At 35.1% G+C, this 23,256-nt stretch overlaps 1 protein-coding gene and 1 non-coding gene across 4 annotated transcripts in view; one reads left to right on the forward strand and one right to left on the reverse strand.

Moving 5' to 3' along the window:
- LOC118189084 (multidrug resistance-associated protein 1-like) overlaps window positions 1–23,256 on the reverse strand; it is a 160,443-nt gene that overhangs the window by 61,121 nt on the left and 76,066 nt on the right. For all 3 annotated transcript variants that reach the window (XM_035359632.2, XM_035359630.2, XM_085816621.1), the window contains exons 15-19: window positions 21,596–21,789; window positions 18,075–18,254; window positions 13,929–14,096; window positions 10,655–10,854; window positions 231–414 (exon numbers count right to left, since the gene is read on the reverse strand). In XM_035359632.2, coding sequence (XP_035215523.2) covers window positions 231–414; window positions 10,655–10,854; window positions 13,929–14,096; window positions 18,075–18,254; window positions 21,596–21,789 — 926 coding nt within the window. The remainder of the gene's footprint in view (window positions 1–230; window positions 415–10,654; window positions 10,855–13,928; window positions 14,097–18,074; window positions 18,255–21,595; window positions 21,790–23,256) is intronic.
- On the forward strand, window positions 2,681–2,753 carry TRNAR-UCU (transfer RNA arginine (anticodon UCU)). The gene has a single exon. It is a non-coding gene; the product is annotated as a tRNA-Arg (tRNA).

Here is a 23,256-nt window from a genome sequence, read left to right on the forward strand (position 1 = left end):
ATGTGTATCTTACGCTTTGCCGAATAGCAATACATTTGAAAAGTGATACGGACAAAAAAGCGAGATTTGAGACTAATTAGTTCATCTGGCGGGAAAAAAAATTAACAAGAAAATGGAATGTTTGGTGATGTATCGACAAGTGCTGGATGCCCCCCCCACCCAACTATTACTCTATTCGCTAACAGCAAAGCCAATTTCTTAATTTCTGCTTTAACAATTCGAACTCTTACTCTTCCGACTTCGATCTTCTCGCGTTCGATGAATCGAACTTGTTTAGATTTACGTTCTTCAACAGATAAGCTCCGAGAAAGTGTTCTGGAAAGGCGACGACCGGCTTTTTTCATCTGTTTCTTTAGCTCTTCTGCAGTCAGTTTTGTGGGATCAGAACTTTCTGATTCAAGAACATCGCAAGGGCTGAAATAATAAAAATATTTATTAATTAATTCACACTACTTATCTACTTTTTTTGCTACTTATTACCTATTAGTACTTCTACTATTTACTAATCTGTGTATATTTTTTCAGCATCTTTATTTATTTACTTATCATACCTAGCTACTTTTTAGTGCTTTCAGCTGCAATATATGAAATGGAATAAGACCTTTGATGAACAGGTCATTATTCTGTTGTTTCTTAATATGAAACTGCTCCTGTACTTGCCAGTCAAGCGGAAATACGAGAAAATTTTGAGATACATGACTCAAAGTGTGAGTAAAAACTGTATTACTTGACGGTTGCCATTTTTTTTTAATAATAAGATGGATCGGAAGAAAGACATTACAGAATAATTGCATTTGATCTTTTAAGCGAACGAAATGTGCTAGAAGTGGCTGAATTTGCCGGTTTCTCTAACAATGAAACGTATTTTCTAGCAATAGAAGGAACAACAAATAAAGCCAGCATGTGAGCTATTGGAAAAAAGTACTCGCTGATCGGGCTGCTTGACATTGCCATCTTAGCTGTATTTCAACTAACTCGCAATGAGTACAAATTATTTCAAGAAAACATTGGTACGCAACATGTTCGAATTTCAGAAGAAACATTACGGCTATATGGATGTATAGAACAGAATTCAAACTGAATAGTATGTATGTATTGCAAACTTTACGGCAGTCCGAACCTATAGAATTGCAAAAGACCCCAAAAAAGTAATTTCGCGACCCGAATCAGAGTGTCGACCCTTAGTTATATATCATTAATTCAAATTTCTTACAAAACCCACCAACGGTCGAGCGGTGAAATCGTTAAACCCTGATAATTCCGATCTAGGTTCGATTTCAGGCAAACGAGCTGGCTGCATGGGCGTTTTCGTGATTTTCACCATGAGTAGCGTGTATACGAGCCAGTTTCCATTAGAAAAGTCCTCCACGAAAGCATCTCTTCCCTTAGACAGATAGTCCTAGTGTACTTTGCTATAATCAACTAAACCAAACCAGATTTCGTATGATAGGGATCGCGATCACAATTTGAATACCACTGAAGCAGAGTATAGCAGAAATACCAATGCTATCACTAGCTTACAAAAGTGGCACGTTTAAAGAATTAAGCCCCAGTATGAGTAGTGACGCAAAATGGCGCAAAGCACATCCTCCAAGAGAGGATGTATTTAATTAAAAACTGTGTGTTTAAAACATATCTCTTCTTCAAGAATATGCTTTGCACCATTTTCTGTTAATCTGCAGTATGTTACGTTACTCTTTTCCTGCAATTTCTCTGCACTGCGAAATCTTTTGCCGAGTTGCTACTCAGGATTAAAACAAAGACTTTCCAAGATTTTAAATACGACTGAAGTTAATACGCATCACTTTTTTGTCTGGCTGTACTGTCTAGGAATGTCACGTCTCTTCGACAAGCTTCTTTTGCTATTGTCTAAAATGTCAACTGCGTTAAAATTGTAGGGCGCGTTTAGCACACTTAATGTTGTACCAATTAAAGAAAAGTGTATCTCTGAAGAATTATCCCTGTTCAGAATAAAATTGATGCTTTAACGATCAAGCTAGCTGAGATTTTTCCTTCAGTCATATTTAAGCAACATTTTTTCCCTCGGCCATGACTAAAACGTGAATTTATTTCATTTTCTCTAATCAGCTCTCTGCCAAATTCTGTCAACGTAGCATTACTGCAAACCTTCCAACTTTAATAATATAAATAATAATTTCAAATAATAACGCATTCTTACTCTCGATTGCCTAGTAGCACTTTTTATTCCCCATGCAATCTTTTCCTAGGATAATCTTTTTTTTTTTCTAGGACAATCTTTTTAAAAAAAATGTTTAAAAAATTTCTTACTCTTTGGTACTACTGACTTCAATAATAAAAGCGCGATTCACAGCTAGATGTTATAATAGTCCCATTTACAAAATTTCAACGTTCTGCGGCTAATCGTTTTTAAGTTATGTGAAAAACATACATACGTCCGTGCGTAAGTATGTACAGAAGTCACGGAAAAATAAAAATTATCTTACATTTTGCCGATTGATAGCAATCTCGAATGAAAAGTGAAACAACGCATTAAACTGAAACAAAGCAAAACGAGTCTCGAGACTAATAGATTTTAGAACTCAGAACGTCCACCACGAAGGCATTCATTCCCTTGGGCAGATAGCCCTTGGTGCTTTGGCATACTAATTAAATAAACTAAAAGAATATACTTTTGACAATGAAATTCGATTTCGTCGTAGTCCCTGTAGCGCAGTGGATAGCGCGTTGGACTTCTAATCCAAAGGTCCCGGGTTCGAATCCCGGCAGGGATGCTACAGCGATAGTATCCTTGTTGCTTTGGGGTACAACTTTATTTTCGTTGAATAGTTGTATTAAAATTGTGTTGTATAGTTGTATTGTATTGTGTTGAATTTAGCACAGTTGATTGAGGTTGTTTAGTTGTATTTGAATTTGTCATTGGAACTATTGTTGTAGTGTATTTTCTCATATTGTTGTCACTGATTTGGATTGTCTTGGGTCCTCCTTGAAAGCTATGATCGCTCGTCACGTTTTGCAAACTTGTCCGATTGATTGTCTTGCTCCTTTTGGTACTTCTCTTCTTCCCCTTTTCTCCGTTTTCTCATCTGAGATTTTCTCCGCGTCAGGATTTCTTTATATTATGTGCCCTTGGGCTTTAATTCTGGAACCGGCAACATTGCTCTTCGCAATAACTGCGTCAATTATAGAGTCTAAGTCGATTTCGTCATTTAGGCGCCCACTATTAGTAATATAAATCTGAATATGAATTTTGTAAAGATAATTATTTAATTTCTTGCTTCCATTATTATGATTTATTATTTTTATCCTTTCAGTTCATTGAAAACTGGGGAATCAACTTTTTCAAAACAAAACTGGGAAATTAGTTTTTCTAAAAAACGTTCAAAGAACCCATTAAAAATTCTATATTTACTCAAAATATTAAAATTAATAAAATAAAATATAAATAACTAAATTTAACAAAAAATCTGAAATGCTTTGAAATGTTTCAGATTTTAAATTACGTCCAAAGGGGCGTTTTATTTAACATTTTGTGTGTCGCATTTATTTATTAAATATCACGTTCTTCGCACTTAAACCATAAAATTCAGTTCAACAGCAATATCGCTAAATAGTTTTTTAAAATGAGCATATCTTTAGATTTTCCGATATAGAGAACTCACGCGCTGGAGGTAATTTTTAGTCCAAAGGGATTTCAGTCCCGAAGGGCTATTGCTTTCGTTTTGGCATTTTGCGTCGGACTCATAAACGTCGGTTCACTTTTCAAACTGTTGCCACAAAATGTTAGAGTCCTGCATTATATTTGAAGAAATTAAATAATGAAAAATCTGCATAAATGATTGTCTATTTCTCGCATTGTGATAAAACAATGGTACATAGAGCCATCGAATTTTGAATGACGAAATCCTACTGCGAATATGGGCATCTGAAATCCCAAATTTGGAATTTGTTTTATTATAGATTTTATATTTTTTAAAACTTTAACGAATTTTTGATTTACAAACTCAATGCTTTAAAAGCGAGAAATGGCAACGTTATATAGAAAAAAAATACTTTTATCTCCAGGTCACGAGACTGTGTATATCGGAAATTCTAAAGATATGCTTAATTTAACATTATTTTGCGATATTGCTCTTGAACTGAATTTTATGGTTTAAGTGCAAAGAACATGATATTTAATAAATAAAGGTAACACTCAAAACGTTAAAAAAACGCCTCTTTGGACGTAATTTAAAATCTGAAAAATTTCAGTTTTTTTTTTTTTTTTTTTTTTTTTTTTTGTACAACGTTGCCATTGCTCGCCTTGAAATTCTTGAGTTTATTAATCAACAAATTCCAAATATTCGTAGGAGGATTACGTCATTCAAAATTAGATGGTTCTATTACCATTGTTTTACCACAATGCGAGAGAATATACATGCATTTGCGACGCAAAATCGCAAAACGAAAACAATAGTCCTTCAGGGACTTAAAACCTTTCCGCTTCATTTTAAACCTTTTTACAGACCGTTTAAAAAAAAAAGAAAGAAAGAGTCCCTCATTCTGTCCGTACATACTGACATCACACAAAAAAATCGTCCAACTGGATTCGAGAACGTTCAAAATGGATATTTCCGTTGAAATAAGATACCCAAGTTTTTTGCGATTATAACAGTTCGTTTTCTTTGTACAAGGAAGTGAAAATAGAACCCACCAATGTGCGCGTGTTTAAAATCGCTGAATACTGGTGGTTCGAACTGAGTTCAAACTCAAGTGGCCGGATTCACTGCCTAGTTGATTTTCATGGCTTTAGCCCCGTGTAATGTGATAAAGAGCCAGTTTGTCTTAGAAAGTCCTCCAAGAAGGTATACCTTCACATAGGCAGATAACCTTCATGTGCTTGTTGTTGTTGCTTATGCTCACTTGTCTGACGGAGTCAGCCGAAGCCCAAAAAATTCCTCGTGGTTAGGAGCGCAAGATTACGCCTGCCGTTGGCAACAACTTTGAGCACCTAACGGGTGACAGTGCATTTTGGCTCAGCTTCGCCCTCAATTTTGATGGAAAGCACCCTGGGGGGGAAATGGTCCAAGGGTCTCCCATCCCTCTCCTCTTCCACCAAACCACACCAGAGAACCTCGTGTGCTTTGTTGTATTAAATAATTTAACTTAACCTAAAACAGGAAAATAGCATATTTATATACAGTGGACTTTTATGAGGTCTCTATGAAGTATGTCTTATGTGAAAAGGACTGATGGTGCAGGTTTTGCGTATAAGCTACACAAGCTAGCTTAGGGCCTCCGCTTAAGACCAAAAAAAGGAAAATAAGAAGACCACAGGTGCAAAAGTTACTGCTGAAATGAATGTTGTGTTACCGAACCCTGCGAGTACCAAAACAATTAGAAGGGAGCTTCATAAACAGGGAATTGCTGGCCGTGCTGCAATTGAGAAGCCACTCATCAGTGATGCTAATACCCGTAACAGGAAAAGGTGGTGTTTAAGTCATAAAGCCTGGACTATAGAGCAATGGAAGCGAGTCATATGGTTTGACGAGTCTTCTTTCACATTGTTTCCCACTTCTGGCCGAGTTTACGTCTGGAGAACGCCATCTCAAGCCTATAATACAGACTGCTTGTTGCCAAGAGTGAAACATGGCAGGGGTTCTGTTATGGTTTGGGCAGCCATATCGTGGTTCTCTGCTAGCCCCATGATAACTGTGTCAGGGCACATGACTGCCAAGACTTATGTGAATATTTTGGCCGATCAAGTTCATCCCATCGTACAAACTTTGTTCCCCGATGGTGATGGTGTCTTCCAAGACGACAAAGCCCCTCTTCACACAGCTCACATTGTCCAGGACTGGTTTTCTGAGCACGAGGATGAGTTGTCCCATCTCCCCTGGCCACCACAGTCACCAGACCTGAATATTATCGAACCTTTGTGGTCTACATTGGAACGGAAAGTGCGTTCTCGTTATCCACCGCCAACATCGTTATCTGAACTTGCCACCGTTTTGCAGGAAGAATGGTATAATATTCCCTTGGCAAACATACAGGAACTGTATTTATCCATTCCGAGAAGACTGCAAGCTGTTTTGGATGCCAACGTGTTTCCTACACCATATTAAGCAAAGAAACAAAAAACGGACCAAAAAAAAGGGGGGAAGAGCTTAGGGCCTCCGCTTTCTTGGCGGGCCCCAAAAATCTCTCTAGACATCCGAAAATCATATTTGCCCCTGACATATAATATCTGAACTTGAGAAGGGTGCCATGTCTCAAATATCAAGTCTAAATCCAGCTCTGTGGACTGAAGTACTTTTACTTAATTGAATCATTCAAAAAGATTATGTTAATATGCTTTGTTGTAAACGAAATACCAATGTATAATAAACTCTCGCTAATTCAAATTATTCGTGGTCCATTTCACTTCGTAATTTACAGTTAGATATTTCAGGATTAACTCTTATGCGAAAGAGAGTGAGGTTGCATGCCTAAAAAATCTGAGTGTTGCATTCAGTCGAACTGCAAGACAAAAAAACTTAAGGTTATCTACGCTGTCAGCATGCTACGGAGACAGATAATGAACTAGAATTTCTCAAAAATACCCTCCTCCGAGAGGCGGCAACCTTCGATATAAACGGTTGTGTAAATGACTACGGTTGCCGAATTTGGGGCTCTGAAAAGCCATGTGTGATACATGAACATTCAATAGACGCCGCTTAATGTGATCACGTTTGTCCACGACTATTTTGATAACGTTAACCAAATAATAACATTAAGCAATGGTAAAAATATTTTTCGAAATATTAATGGAATTTAACTAATTTAATATGAATATAACTAGAAACATAAATAATTACTTTTATTGCATTTTAATTTGGAAAAATCCATAACAGTTGATTGTCTGGAATTCTTACGCAAAAGCTTATTTTTTGAATTGTGTAAAATTTTTCTGGAAATTGTTTATTTGACCGACGTTGCAACTCCAAAATCTAAAATACTCATAAAAACTCTCATGTACTAAATATTCTGATCTAAATACTCATCTCAGCATTTGTAGGAAATTCATCGACTTCTTCAGAAAGTTCATCTCATGATGTGCTTGAATTTATTTCAGAAAACGATAGGCAGATACCTTATTCGTCACTGAATCTGTATAGTTTGAGGTTTTCCATCGATATCCATTTAGGTATTAAATTCTTCGCCATTTATGGTAGTTGGAGAAGTTTTTAATTTTTCATCTTTTTCAGATTTCTTTTTCTTTTCTTTTCTTTTCTTTTCTTTTTTTTTTTTTTTTTTTTAATTATTTCATTGGTCTAGAATGGTCAAGAATAATTTTTATTGGGTGTGGTCTTAGAAAATAATTACAATACATCTCCATTTCCCAAGAAGCTCTGCTGTTCTTTTAGTTATCATTTGAATACCCTCGCCAGCCGTCACTACCAAAAGAATAGTGCCTCCCGTCTGCTGCGAGTGATAGCTCAAAGGAGCGTTAGCCCAGAAGGGCTATTAGTCTCAAAACGGGATTTTGCTTTGAATCACTATAAATGTCGGTTCACTTTTGAAATTGTTGCCACCAAATATTATCACCTTATATTATATTTAAAGAAATTAAATAATGAAGAATTTGCATGAATGTATCGGGATTTCGCATTGTAAAAACACAACACTACCAAGACCCATAAAATTGTGAATAACGTAGTCCTTCACCCGAATATCGACTCTTGAAAGCCCGAATTTTGAATTTCAAATTTCGAATTTGATTTAATGTGTATTCCATATTTTGTAAAACTTACGAATTTTTGATTACCAAACTCAGTGATTTCAAAGCGAGCAATGACAACACTGTACGGGGAAAAAAACGTTTTTATCTCCAGCGCGCGAGACTGTGTATCTGAAATTTTGAAGATATACTGTTTTTAAATATTTTATTGCGTATTTAAAATTTTGTAAAAACATTAACGAGTTTTTGAGCGATTTCAAAGTGAGCAGTAGCCACACTGTGCGGGAGAGGGAAAAAAAAGAACATTTTTATCTCCAGCAAGCGAGACTGTCTATCGAAATTTTTAAGATAAGCCGTTTCTAAGTATTTTTAGGCCAAAGAAACATTAGCCCAAATGCTTTCAAAATGTGTATGCGTATGTAAATGGGTTAAAAAAAAAGGGGGGAAGGAAAAAAAGAAGTAAAGAAAAGAGAAGAAACCTTTGGGAGCAATATAAAATCTGAAAGCTTTCAGATTATATATATATATATATATTATTATTATTATTATTTTATAATTTATTGAAAGGTTAGCATGCTTAAGACAGTTTTATATTGTCATTTCTGGTGCACGGTTCCAAGACTTTAATGTTGCCGTAAATGAAAATGAAGATGTTTGGTAACTTAATTCCTTATTTGGCAACATAACTCTGCTGTTTGACGATCCCATTTTTTTATTTTGACTTTATTTGGCGTTACTACTTCAATATGAAAATTTCATTCCATAACATTTTGGTAACATTAACCCATCTGTTGATTACAATAAGGGATGTATTTTCCATGTTTACGTATACAAATAGGCAACGCTTCGGCAATTCGATAACAATATCCGAATGATAAAAACATTAACCGTGATCCCATTAAACTTCGCATACTGCATTCGATATTTTCATAGGGTCGCTGTTCTCTCAAAGCCTGCTGCGGTTCGCTGCGTCTCACTTGGGAAACGAAGTGAGAGACGAGTTGAATTATCGATTTCCAAGACGGTGGTGTGCAAAAATAGATCTATTCCGTGTACTGTAACAAGACCTGATCTTAGACCTTGTAATTCGCTCTCTATGGCTTCGTTAAAAAAAAAAAAAAAAAAAAAAAAAAAAAAATCTGATTTTAAATTACGTTTAAAGGGCCTTTTTTTAACGTTTTGTGTGTTACCTTTATTTATTAAATACCATGTTCTTTGCACTTAAATCATAAAATTCAGTTCAACAGCAATGACGCAAAATAATTTTAAAATGAGCCTATCTTTATAATTTCCGATACACAGTCCCGCGCCGCTGGAGATAAAAAGGTTTACCCTCTCCCCGTAGGCGTAATGGCAGACCGCACATTGAGTTGAACAATGTTAAGCAAATTTCGCTTACTGCGCATGCTTCATGGTGTACCTTTGGCGCGGGGAGAAATATTGGCGACTAAGCAACCCTACGCTAGCTTATTCGTGATCATCATGGCTGTCGAATGTGTTCGAATGATGTTTACAACTGTAATGTTGTGGAACTTTGCTTATTAGTTATTTTAACGTCCATACCGATTGCACTTGCTTATTTTTCTAATATATATTTCATTGTAATTTTTTATTAACAGTGCATTTAATATTTGTTAACATATGTTCGTAATAATTCGTTATTTAAATGTAATTTGTTTACATGTTATAATTCAGTAATTGTAAACTGGAGTATCTCGCTTAGTTTGTTAGCGTATATTCGCGCTTTTATTTTCTCATTTCAAAGAATTTAATAACTAGCACTAAAGAATTGTAAAATTTCTTCAGTGTTATTTGCAAGCACTTGTTATATTCCTCAGTGTTTCTTTATGTATGTACGAATGGAACGTATGGTAAATCCCGAATTGTTTTTATTGCTTAAAAGTATAATGAATAAATTTTCAACTAATATATCCTAAATTTCAGTCTTTTTTTGAACGAAAATTTGTACAGTTCCAAAAGAATGTGCAGAATTTCATAGGTATTATATTTTACATTTTGAATGCAAACACTGCTTCACATTACTTCGCAATAATTTCAGCTTTCTAGTTGTTTGAGCAGTACAGCAAAAAAATAGTATTTTAACACAGTAATTAATTTACATTTACATTATACTCTACGAAGATTTAAACGCCAGATTTGTTTACAATCAGATGGCGGTACATCTACCATATACCGTATTTATCTTCTTTTCAAATCGCGCCAACATAGTAATTACGCCAAATTGTTTTCTGGGCATGCGCAGTATGCGACATTCGTTTAACACTGTTCAACTCAATGTGCGGTCTGCCATTACGCTCCCCGTAGAGTGTTGCCATTGCTCGCTTTTAAATCGTTGAGCTTGTTAATCAAAAATTCTTTAAAGTTTAACAAAATATGAAATCGATAATAAAAGAAATTCCAAATTTCAAATCTGGGCTTTTAGATGACCATATTCGCAGTAGGATTACGTCATTCAAAACTGGATGGCTCTAGGTACAATGCAAGAAACATAGATACATTTATGCAGATTCTTCATTATTTAATTTTGCCAAATATAATACAGGGCGATATTGTTTGGTGGCAGCAATTTGAAAAATGGTATGCCGTTGATAGCGTTCGCAAAATCGCAAACGAAAGCAATAGTCCTTTAGGGACAAAGGCCCCTTTGGACCAAAAAAAGGGGGGATTTACCGTGAAAAAGTGATAATCATAACAAGTAGACGATCGCCAGTAAGTGACAATTACACCAAACGTTTATTGCCAGAGTATGGACCCGTTAATAATGCACATACTAAAACCAGTTAATTTCGTTCGTTGTGTCTTTAAGTGAATTACGTAAAGCATTTCCAATCCATTTCAAGTAATACATATTTTACAAAAACCTAAAAAATTCTCATCAGTCACTGTCGGAGACCTTTTATATCAGTGCAATGCTAAATACTTTATATCTGCCTTAAATAAAAACAAAAAATATACCTGTTCTTGCGGTCTTTATCATTATCTGAATCACTATCCATCTGTTCTCTACAATGCTCCTCAATCAGACGTGCGAATTCGCCTTTTTGTTCGAGTAGATCCTTGTAAGTTCCAGATTCTACTACTTTACCATCGGACATAAGGATGATGGCGTCTGCTTCGTGTAATATGGACAAATCGTGAGTAACGAGAATGCGAGTCTATCAATAAATGAATAAATAAATACATGAAATCTGAAAAATTTCTCATTACAACTGAATACCTGAAAAAAGAGATTAGGAATAAAAATCTCTAAAAGTTAAATAATTGAGTAAATAAATAAATTTAAAAAAAGTAAAAGTTAAAAAATTAAAAATTACAATAATTTTAAAAACTAAAGTATTCCACATCAAACACATAATAGTTGGACATCTGCAGCTTAACATTAAACTTCGCTCCGGGTTAAAAAATTCCCACTTTCACATATTATAAATTAAAAGTGTTTAAAAATGTAACAGTTATTTAGATTATTAAATAAAATCAAACCGACGGAAACTAGTAATTTGACAGTCAGTGGTGCGTATGGACAAGATGTAGAGTCATTAGGTAATTTTTGAAGCAGGAATGTGCAATGCACTCGCCAAGACTCGAATCTGGCCCTTTCAAATATACGCTCCGAGCGTGCTACCGTTAATCCACGATGGCATGCTGGATGGAGGGAGAAAATACTGTTACGAAATGTACACGCGCGGTAAGATAGCTTCCCCGCAAAGCAGGTGTAGGGTTGCCATAAATAGCAAAGGAAGGTAAGATTGCCACATTTAGCGAGAAATCGCCTATTTGGCGACAAAATTGGCGATATTCCATGGACGGCTGGAGAACCTTCTGGAACGAATTTTTACCAGTTTAGCCCAAAATGTTGTCTATATAAACCTGCTGGCACGTGGACAGTTAGTGTGCTTCGTCAAGTGCGAGACAGTGTCTTGAGTTATTCAGTTGACAGCCGGGCAGAGAGTGCCGAGTGGGGCGTCGAGTGCATCGAAGAGTCTCTTAGTGTATCGCGGTTAGCGCATCGTTGAGAAAGCGTGTTGAGCTCCGGGAGCCCCTGAACCGAAGATTCGGGAGCTGTGCTCTGTGTGTCGTCCGGTGCATCGCGAGTTGCATCGCTTGGAGAGTCTCGAGAGTACGTGGAGTTCCGAGAACGACCGAACAGAGTTTGGAACTGTGCTCTGGTGCTTTGCAGTGAAGCTGTCTCTACCGTTATTGCCTGACAGTGTGAAGGATGTGTCGCTGATTATTCCAGCGTGTTTATAGTAGATCTTCGACGACTGTAAAAGTGCTTTGGAGCTGTCATGATTAATATTGGCTAAATAAAGTGTGTTTCGATATTTCATCAAGTGTCGTCGTTATTCACTCCAAATCTACGAACCTCGTACGAGCGTACCAAAGGAAAAGAAAAAGAAAGTAACAATATCTTATACACTCCACCTTTTAAACAATAACTTATACAAAAGTAACAATACCTTATACACTCCAAAGGGCGACTGGGAATTAAGGGACCCAATCGCCAAATCCTAGTGGTGAAGAATTATTGTCCATCACCTTTTAGTTATGGCGCCATTTAGAATCATTAGGAATTTTTGAAGCACGAAACCAGAAAAATGAGCAATGCCCTCGCCGGGAGTCGAAACTGGACCTCTCGAATATGCGCCGAGTGTGCTACCGTTGCACCACGAATGTCGCGTGTTTGATACATGTATAACAGTGTAACGTAATTTAACCATATGAGTTAATGCAACAGTTCTACAATTTTGGAAAGACTTTCTAAGGATCTTTGTAGTGCTAAAATTAAATCGAAGGATGTGGTTGAGAATTAGAATCAATGTAGAGAATGCAGTGAAGCCTTATTGCACTGAAGAAAGCTATAAAGTACTTCTGCTTTAAGTCTGACTGGTGCTACGCATCGAAGATTAAAAAACTAGCTACGTGAGCAAAGTTCGTAGAAATGTTCCGCTTGAAAGAGTGTTCCGAGAATTCGTCGTCCAATCTTATAGAAGCTTGATTCCTAGTACCTTAGATTCGTGTTCCTTTTTCAAATAGATAATCAAAACTCAGATTAAAGAATCACAAATTAAAAACTATATTTTTCGTAAACAATGAAAGTGCTCCATGTAAAAGCATCGTCTTGTTCTGCCACTGGACAGTAAAGTTCCACATGCACATGTCAATGTTCACATTTCATTCTAGTGACTGCTGGTAAACTTTTCCTGATGGTTGGGGATTTCAAAATTCAATTGATTTTCGTTGTAAATATTCATATGTTTTAATTTTCCACATTTTGTTGATATAGAAAAATAGTTTTTTTTTTTATGCTAATCAAGCATACATGCGAGATTTTACATCACCAAATATTTCACAAGGAATAGTTTCTACTGCAAAAGGTATCTAAACAGAAAATATCAGTATTTTATGGCCATCATGGAGTTTTGCTATCTGTGAATCAAAGATACAGAGCAAAAATACTAAATCGTTGGATAATTTATATAACGGTAATTCAGTTCAACTACTGAAAAGAAATCTTGAAAGTTTCTATTCCTGACTAAGTTATTTGAAAATTTACAGCATTCCAATTGAGTTGAGTTTGAATTACATTGGACAAACAAAATGGGCTTTGAAATTTCGTACCAATGAATATATTATATTCAAGTCTTATGTTCAGACAGGAAATAAGTAAATCTTCTGTTGCTCAGCAATGTTGGGCTGCACATTCAATTTTGCGTCTGCCAAAATCAGTCAAGAATTTTCTGAGTGGGTGAATCAGATTTCTTTGAGTTTTCCATACACATAAAAATTTTCCATATCCATAAAAGTCCTTCTACATTCAAATTTTAATCAGTTTTCCCCACCCAAGTATAAATACATTATTTCTGATTTCATTTTCAGTCCCCAAATGACACCACTTTGTTTCTTTTCGTTATTTTCCTCTATGTTCTCTGTATTGGAAGGGATTCCAATATAGAGAGCATAATAATTAGCTGTTAGTAAATTCTAGATTATTCGTCTGTTTCTGTTTGTGGTATTTTTCTCTTTCATTCATTTTGCAGCTGATGAAAAGGATAATATTGATCCTCTTAAAGCTCTTCTTCTAAAATAAAATGTATGTCAATCAAGATTGTTTGTTTTGATACTCGGATACCACATAAGTTTTATAAAACTAGGAAGAATCTCATGTAATTAAGAAAATCTGAAATATGGACCTGTGCATATTACTAAGAAACCATCAAAATATCCTTACTTTGTTTTTCAGTATTCCTTGTGGTCCCAAGACATTTTTAAAAATTTTAGCTCCCACATGTGCATCTACTGCGCTCAGAGGATCATCTAGCAAATAAATATCTGCATCCTGGTATATAGCTCGAGCCAGGCTGACTCTTTGCTTTTGGCCACCGCTCAGATTGACACCCTAGAATATAACAGAATATCAGTAAAAGAAATACACGAAACAATAAGTATGAAATTATTCACTAAATTAATAGTAGTGGTTAAATTAAAGTATTTTCCAAAATTTTCAGCACTCTGAAAGTAATATTAATAGGCTGTTATAAATTCTGCAGCGATAGTTTACCTTGCGTCAAAAACCAACACTTGTGAATGAGAAATGTTATAAACTATAAAGTAAACAACACTTCACAGACATACAGTCACACTCAACATAGTCGCAGAAGAAGTATTAAAGAAGTAGACATTTATGGTCTTAGAGGTTATGTTTCTTTTATTTGCAAAAATATCAACCAATATAATGCAATAAAATCTCTAGCAAATACCTTGGGAAAATAAGCAGCATACCACAGGATGGTGTAGCTTTCGTGTTTTGCTAAAATTATTCAGGCATGCTACAGTAAAAGTCCGTCTAGAGTAAAATCCGCTATCGGCCTTTCCGATAACCTGGCATCATATTCACCAGCATTCCTGCCATACGATGCAACTATTAAGATTTGATTCTATAGTTTTCGGAAAGATTCGGCAATTAGTTTCCCGTCTACTTTCGGTTAATCCTTTGTTTTAAAATTTCGCATTCATATATTATTTGTTTTCTTTACCTTTTTTTATTTAAAGTATTTTCAAAACTTGATGAAAGCGTTTGTAAAGGAATAAATAAGAAACATGACTTTAATAATTCACTAAAAGCTGAATATTATTGTTGCCTCCGTACGGGTTCGCAATAGATTGAATGCACACAGGTCCGATGATAGGTTAATAAAATTTATTTTTATCAAATGAAACACCTTTAAAGTTCTGAAATTTTCCACAGAAATACTCGTATAGGCGTTCAGAGTATTGCAGAGTACAGTCAGTAGTTACACTTCAAACTACTAGGCGGGGGCGTAGCTAGAGGGAAGCAAGGGGGGCATCTGTCCCCGGGCGCAGAATCCAAGGGGCGCCAAAGTGATGTTACGAAATTTTAGAACTAAATGTTTTTCATCCTTGGCAAGCAGTAGGGGGCGCTAAATCTTCAGTTGTCCCTGGGCGCTGAAAACCCTAGCTACGACTCTGCTACTAAGAACGTTAAACACAACGCAATGTAAAGTGCCCCTAAAGAGAAAGCTAACACGTAGATATCTCAGTTCACGGTAAACTAACAGCTCGCTACAACAATATCAACTGGAAGCAGATGCTCTCAGCCTTATATAGTTATATATTATAACCTTATATAGTTTTCACCCAGCCACCGAGATATTTTTAGTACATTTTGCTTCTCGAAATTACTGGAAAGCAATGAGGGTCGAATTACGGTTGCAGCAAATATGGTGATCAATTACATTTATTCAGTTACAATACCCATTACGGTGATACAAGGACCGGACCCAAATGTCGCCTTTGGCGACTTTTGGAGATTTCTCGTCAAACTAGGTAGCAAAATAAGTCACCAAAACAGTTACCAGCTTGGCGATATCCCGCCAAATTACCGAGATGTCCATTTACTCTATCTTAAATGCACTTGCCCCTGTATTAAATGTCACGTTCTTCGCACTTAAACCATAAAATTCAATTCAACAGTAATGTCGCAAAATAATTTTAAAATGAGCATATCTTTAGAATTTCCAATACACAGTCTCGTGCGCTGGAGATAATTTCCCTTTCCCCCCAGTACAGTGTTGCCATTACTCGCTTTGAAATCATTGAGTTTGTTAATAAAAAATTCTGTAAAGTTTCACAAAATATGACATCGATAATAAAATAAATTCCAGATTAGGCTTCCAGATGCCCATATTCGGTTAAAGATTAACTTGATGGCTCTAGGTACCGTTGTTTCATCTCAACTCGAGAAACATACACACATTTGTGCAGATACTTCATTATTTTTTTTTTTTTTTAAATATAACACAGGACGATAATATTTGATGGCAGCAATTTGAAAAGTGATTCGCCATTTATAAAATTCGTTTTGACGTAAAATGCCAAAACGAAATTAATAGTCCTAAATTAAAAGAGAAAAGAAAAATAGAATCTGGGAATCATGTGAACAACTTTTTTTGAAAAAACTTCGGGCGTTAAGAATAATGATTTCACAGCAAAAAGTTGATTAAATATCATTACAAATGCACCTGCTAAATGCTCTCTCACCAATACATTAAACGTACACACCAAAAGCAAAAACAAAAAAGACAAAAAAAAAAAAAATGTTCAGCAATATTGCAGAATTTTAGTCCGACAAAAATTCAACACAGAAAACTTATTCCGAGTTCCTCTTTTTATTTCTTCCTTGTACGAAGTAAAAGGAAAGTATTGTAATCGCAAAAAGTTTCAGGCAGCATATTTAGACGAAAATATCTATTTTGACCGGTATCGAATGCAATTTAACGATGTTTTTGCGTCATATCTGTACGTAAGAACAGAAAAAAATACTCTTTACCTTCAAAAAAATTATAAATCTGCTTTAAAATGAATTCTGAAAAGAATTTTTCGTGGCGTCTGTACGAACGTATGTGCGTACGTACGTATCTCGCATAACTCAAAAACGAGTATCCTCAGAACGTTGAAATTTTGTATATAGGACTGCTATAACAAGTAGATGTGCACCTCGTATTTTGGTTGCAATCGGCCGCACCAAACGTATATAAATATATTTATATATATATCCACTCTGTTACCCGGCACAGTGATCTCAGTTTCTTTATTTTTATATGTTTGTAAATTGTACATTTTTTGCTTTAAAAATGATTGAATTATGTTGTTCTTATCTTCCGGTTAAGGATTTTATGCCTTTAGTAAATCTGTATAAAATATTTTTAGAATTATCAACAATTTTAAAATTGTTTAAGTGCCGCTAAGCCTAATAATGTTTTTGATGGCAGCAATTGCTCTTGTTTACATTTGAAACAGCAGGATAGCGGATTAGTTGCCAATCTAGAGAAACTTAGCTTCGCAACAACAAAGATAACGCCTTCATTTATTATTTAAATCATGCTTAATCCTTTCTGGAATTTTTTCGAGGAAATAAGCGTTTAAGATTTACTTCGTAATTTTTAATAGAGATATTTTGAGTTTTTATGTATTTTTGCCTTTTCGCGAAGTGAAAACTGAATTAATTGAATGAGAAATACTCAATCGTCTGTGAAAACTGTTTCTTTTTTGTTTTGTTTGCTTAATTTCTTTTATACATCGCTCTAGCTTTATTATAGTATTTGGATAGAACATGTGGCAACGATTAGATAATTCTTTAAATGATATACATTTTGTGCATTCTGAGTTATAATATGAACGAAATATAATACTGTTATGTGAACCTAGCGCCAGAGTGTCGCTATGGTAAACAAAGTGAATTTTAAAGAATGCATTTATTCTATTGTGGTTTATGCGATGTCGGCGAAGTAGGTTTAATTCAATCTAATAAGTTTAAATGAAATGCAAGAAAAATGTGTATAATTTAATATTCTGTCCAAGGAAGTCATGTGGTGTACACATCAGATTTTTTCTTTCTACCGAGCAAGCAGTACAACTTCCCATGTTAACCAATACACTACTGTGTAAACCCCCATAACAACAACGTTTTGATAACGTTTAGACTAAACTCTAATGAAGCAGCAGTCAATAATAAAACTTTGGATATTTATGCCCCCTTCCTATTAGGTTACTTACCTTTATTTTTGACTATGAAGTTACGTGAGCAACATTGCTTTAACCGCATTATCTTTAAAGGACGATAATTTGGCATATTTGTTGTGATTCGACATTAACGCATTTCTATCCAACATTTACTGTGTGTTGTACTTTGAATACATTTTTTTAAAATCTTTCTCCTCCATGGCCCAAAATAGTCGAGAAAATGGAATATATATTTAATAACAGAATGTGAAATTTAAAAGTAGGTTACTTTTTTTAAGAGATAAGTAAGTATAAAAAATTTAGAAAGAAAAAAACAAATATAATAGCAACATACCTTTTCCCCAATTTCAGTGAGATCTCCTCCAGGTAAATCCTTGTGGTCGGGTCTAAGGCAACACCTGTCGAGTGCATCATTGTATCGCTTCTTCTCCATCTGTCGCACAAAAAGTATATTCTGGCGCACTGTACTGTTTTGTATCCAGGCCTGCTGGGGCACATACGCCAAGCGATTTCCCTGGAAAAGAAAACTTCGAAATTAGAAGTTTCGAACACAGAAACTGCGAAGTTTTAAGAAATTATTTTGCACATAAAATTACTGGAACATAAAAAGGACAATGAACAATCAAATTTGACATGTTTTTTTTTTTTTTTTTTTTTTTTTTTTTTTCCTGGTCAGTTCCATTTTTTGATCATATGGCCGGCTTATGCTGTCTAGGAGGATCGGGGCTGTGCCCTTATAATGATAATGTTGTTGTTTTTTTAAAGCAAAATAAATAAATACTGGATTTGTATAGTCAGATCTCATTGTAAGGTCATCCTCGGACATGGCACAAGAGGTACTATTTTGGGGGAACTGACCTAACTTGCAAGGAAAGACTCAAAATAATGTAATTGTAAAAGTATACATAATATGAAGAGAAGAAGCAAATATTTTAAAATAAATATTGGTATTCAATTTTTGCTTGATTAATTGATGTTTAAAAACTAAATTGTAAAGAAAAAGTTCTTTTCCTGATTTTGCTGTATTATGAAAAAGCGTTATCGCTTTGATGATGTAGTCTCAAAATCAAACCAAACATAGTATATAAATATGGCCATCCTCTTACCCGGCTCTGTGTTTTTATTCTTATATTTTGGTAAACTGTGCATTTTATGCTTTATAAAAGTGATTGAATTATGTTGTTCTTATGTTCCGATTAGAGATTTTACGCCTTTAGTTAACCTGGATTCAATTATTATAGAATTATCAACAACTTAAAAGGTTAAGTGGTACTAAGCCTAACATGGCCGCTATTTGTATACATTTGAAACTCTTAGTAGCTGAGCGAATTATGTCAGTTGGTGCACTAACTTCAGATCCCCCAGTGGGACCAAAATAAAAAATTTTTGTTCACCGAAAGTTTTGTCTTTCCGCCGTTCAACGAAAAAACAAGCAATTCGTCCAACGGCATGCGACATACGACGGGGGACGTGGGCACCACCCCTTTACCGTCGGTTAATTGGTGTAGCGCCACGTCCACCAATATCTAGAGTTGAACCTTGAGTCTTTCAAAAGAGCAATTACATGGCCATACAAGGCCATACATGGGCTCTTTTGAAAGACTCAAGGTTCAACTCTAGATAATGGCCATGTAATTGCTCTTTTGAAAGACTCAAGGTTCAACTCTAGATATTGGTGGACGTGGCGCTATTAACAGCCTTTGTATGACCATGTAATTGCTCTTTTGAAAGACTTTAGGTTCAACTCTAGATATTGGTGGACGTGGCGCTACACCAATTAACCGACGGTAAAGGGATGGTGCCCACGTCCCCCGTCGCATGTCGCATGCCGTTGGACGAATTGCTTGTTTTTTCGTTGAAACTCTAATTTTAATTGCTAAATTTTTTTTTAAAATATGCTTTACGGTTTTTAACGAAGAACGGTTTAAATTTTTATGTATTTTCGCCTTGCCACGAAGTGAGAATTGAACTGATTAAATGAGAAATAGATTATATCTGTAATGAAATTCGAAGAAATAAATTTAAATGAATTGCAAGAAGAAAATGTGTATAATTTAATAGGCCTTACAAAGAAGTCATGTGGTGTCCAGATCAGCTTTGTTTATTATGTTTTGTGTTATTGTGTTCTCTTTTTTATATTGCGGTTATTTTATATTACATAAAAATTTTATATATTAAAAATAGTATGGATTTTAAAATTTATTAAATAATTTTAGTGTATTTTCCCCTTATATTTATTTTACATGATTCCATTCTTATCATATGAAAGAGCTTTATATAGATAAACAATAATTATCAATTTTATTAACTCATTCCTTTTTGTAAGAAATGGGATCTTGATTATGTCGATCATTGCCGGTGCATATTCTCCAAACGACTCACTGGTCTTTTTAAAATTTCCCTGACCACCAAGAGTCAATATCGAGCCTGTTCGAAACCCCCGTTCTAGGATGCCATAAAAGATTCTACTAACAGAAAAACCAGCATAATAGCATTTTAGAATGTTGGAATGAATGTTTTATTTTTAAAATATAAAGAGAGGCGAGAAGCGGATCGTCCCAGGCGGCAAAAGACGCCATTACTTTTGATCATTCGCATTAGTTGCTCCAAGTTGCATATAGTAGTTTTGTTTTTCCATTCAAGTGAATGAAATTTAAACCTCCAGTCTAATATTATAAAAAACATGACCTTAAATACGATATACAATGATTTCCAACGCATGAACGCAAATAGCAAGTACTTTCAATACAAGTTTGGCTAAAAGAAATGGATACCTTCAAAGCTTTGCAAAAAGAATTTGAGTAGCACGGTTAGAAGTATATATCCAGAAGCTTACATGGCTAAGTTAGAAATGTTTTATGTTTGATCTTTTATGAAAGGACAGATATCAATGTGATAGTCAAGTTTTACTCAAACAGATCTCAGCACATCCCTGTCAGTAGCGGCAGCAGTCGTAATGTATTGCAATGAATTATTTAAGATAGTCCAGACTTGTAGAAAGCGAAGGAAAAAGATTATGAATGATTTATGTTCATTGATGTATTCACAGGAAATAGTCGCACAGTATTATGTCCAGACGTTTTTGGTCGCCATTATACTACAACCATGTTCTGGTCTGTTGAGCGACCAGTATAAAGAGTGAACACATTTTCATCTATACCATGTTCTTAACCGATATTGTACAAGTTATATTGTATACTTAGAAATAGTAAAAAAATCTATTTCTAAATTATTCAAGCACACAAAATTATTTTTTTGCCTGATTGGCTATCTCTACTCTCATCAGCAGCGCTTACGTTATAATGTCGTGAAAACAAACGAAAGGAAGGATGTCGCGAAATCGAAGACTTCCTCGATTAAACAACACTAAATGCATCTTGCTGAAAATAGACACTTTTCGATTTATAAGCATTTGTATATTTCTTTTATACTATGTGCATGGTTAGGCACTCTATAAAATGCTTTGGGAAGTTTTTAATCTTTAACGTTCTGTTTCCATACTAGGTGGTGAGTTTTAATTAGTAATTTGATGAAGCATAAATGTAATTAATACTTAAAAACAGTAAACGTTTTTCACTCAGTACCTACACATTCAGAAGCTCCCCTTATGTATCATTGCTGAAAGGTAGGAGGAAAATGAGTTAAAAAAAATCCTCGAAAAAAGGGGGAAATGAATAAAAAACAAGTTGGGAAACTATGCTACAGAATTGCATTCAAGCGTAAATAGGTAAGTGGGTGAAAGTCGATGCATAGGCGGAAAGTCTTTGAGCACATTTAGGTTTTTTATCGCATATTTAAGAGCAACTCGGATGTACTTCGTTGAAAAGACCTCTTACGGAAGACGATGCGATTTACCTTTCTTATTCTTACTGCTCCGCCAGTGGAATGCATCTCTCCAAGTATAACGGAAAAGAGGGCGCTTTTGCCGGAACCTACGCGCCCCACCACAGCAGTCAGACTTCCACGGCCTACGGAGAGAGTGACGTCACACAGGAAAGGAGGCTCTTCATTGGCCCAGCTGAAACTGCCGTCGATCTCTACGGAATTTCCTGCGAAGTAAAGGGGGAGAAAAAGAAATTGTTAGTTTTATTCATTTTTTTACCTCTCTCCCTGAGTATTCTGGGAGATGTTTTTTTACACTCTTCCACTCCTATCCACCCCGCAGGTATTCGATTCTCCAGTGAAAGTGAGAATGCACCGTAAGATATATCGTAATAGCCCAAATACAATACAACATAACTTCACGTTTGAAAGGAAGAACGCTTTTTAAGATGCTTTATGAAAAGGAGAGGAGAAAGTTTGTATATAAGAAATTATATTTTGAACGAGATTTGCAAGGAGAGTAATTGAGTATTCTAAACCATTTTGATATAAGATTTAAAAGATGTACTTTAATGAAAAAAGTAGTGATAAATTATTTTAATGTTCATTAACACGCCACAGAGCTGTTACAATTTTCAGTTTCAATAAATTTATTTCCGATTTGAACAGAAGATGTTGGCAATTGACGAAGATCTTTCACTTGTCTTCGATACCATAAAAATGCTTTGCTCAACATAGCGTTATGTTTGTAATTTAAAAATGATTAACATTACTTCTACACTTCCGAAAAATAATTTGTAACATCTGCTATTTTAAGCTATGAATTATTTTCCTTTTCTACCTTAAAAATAGTAACTGCCTACAATAAATCTCTCTAACTGTGTCATTTCAAAATTTATTAATCTCATATGATTTTTGCGTAAAGATGCCGATATTTAGATAACGCTTTAGCTAATAATGACTTTTTAAATTGGAGACCAAAACTTAAAATTAATCAATGGGTCGAATCTAGATTATTAAGTTGTTTCGAATGGCGATTTCATCTTGGATGCGTCGAATTTTTTCTTATTGCTAATTTGTTATTGCTAATTTGTTCACGGCTGCTGCTCTTCTTTTCTTCAATTATATTTACTACATTTCTTCAATTATATAAAGGTAGAATTTCTTCAATTATATAAAGCTTTTTAATCGTGCACGAGGACATTCTGGTAATTTGTATTTTCTCGAGGATTCTGGAAAGCAAAAGAGTAGAATTACAGTTACAGCTAACACACAATTGCATTTATTCAATTTAAATATAAATTATGAGGCATCTATTTATTAAATGCGCGTGCTCCTGTATTTTCACTTTTTCGACGTAGTTTTCTCTTAAAACTCGTCACGCGCTACATTCTACGGGGAAGTAAAACAATTTTAATTACAATTCCACTAAAAATAGCAAACTAAATACAAAATTTGTAGCAATATTATTCCTTTAATGTGCGTATTCGTGCGTGTTTATAGAGTTAATAACCTTCAAAATGGTGCCCCGTCATAAAGATGCTCACCTCTTCATGCAGAGTGATCTCAGGTCGAAAAGACGAGCACCTTCAAAAGGGTACCCCAGCATGAAGGTGTCCACACCCTTATGAACATCAATTTCTGAGCTGAGAATAGTATTCTTCATGGGAGTGGGCGCACCTTTAATTGTTCAA

Source organism: Stegodyphus dumicola, chromosome 5, assembly GCF_044657685.1.
Source record: "Stegodyphus dumicola isolate Sdum_Otavi_A_Nest chromosome 5, ASM4465768v1".
NCBI lineage: Eukaryota > Metazoa > Arthropoda > Arachnida > Araneae > Eresidae > Stegodyphus > Stegodyphus dumicola.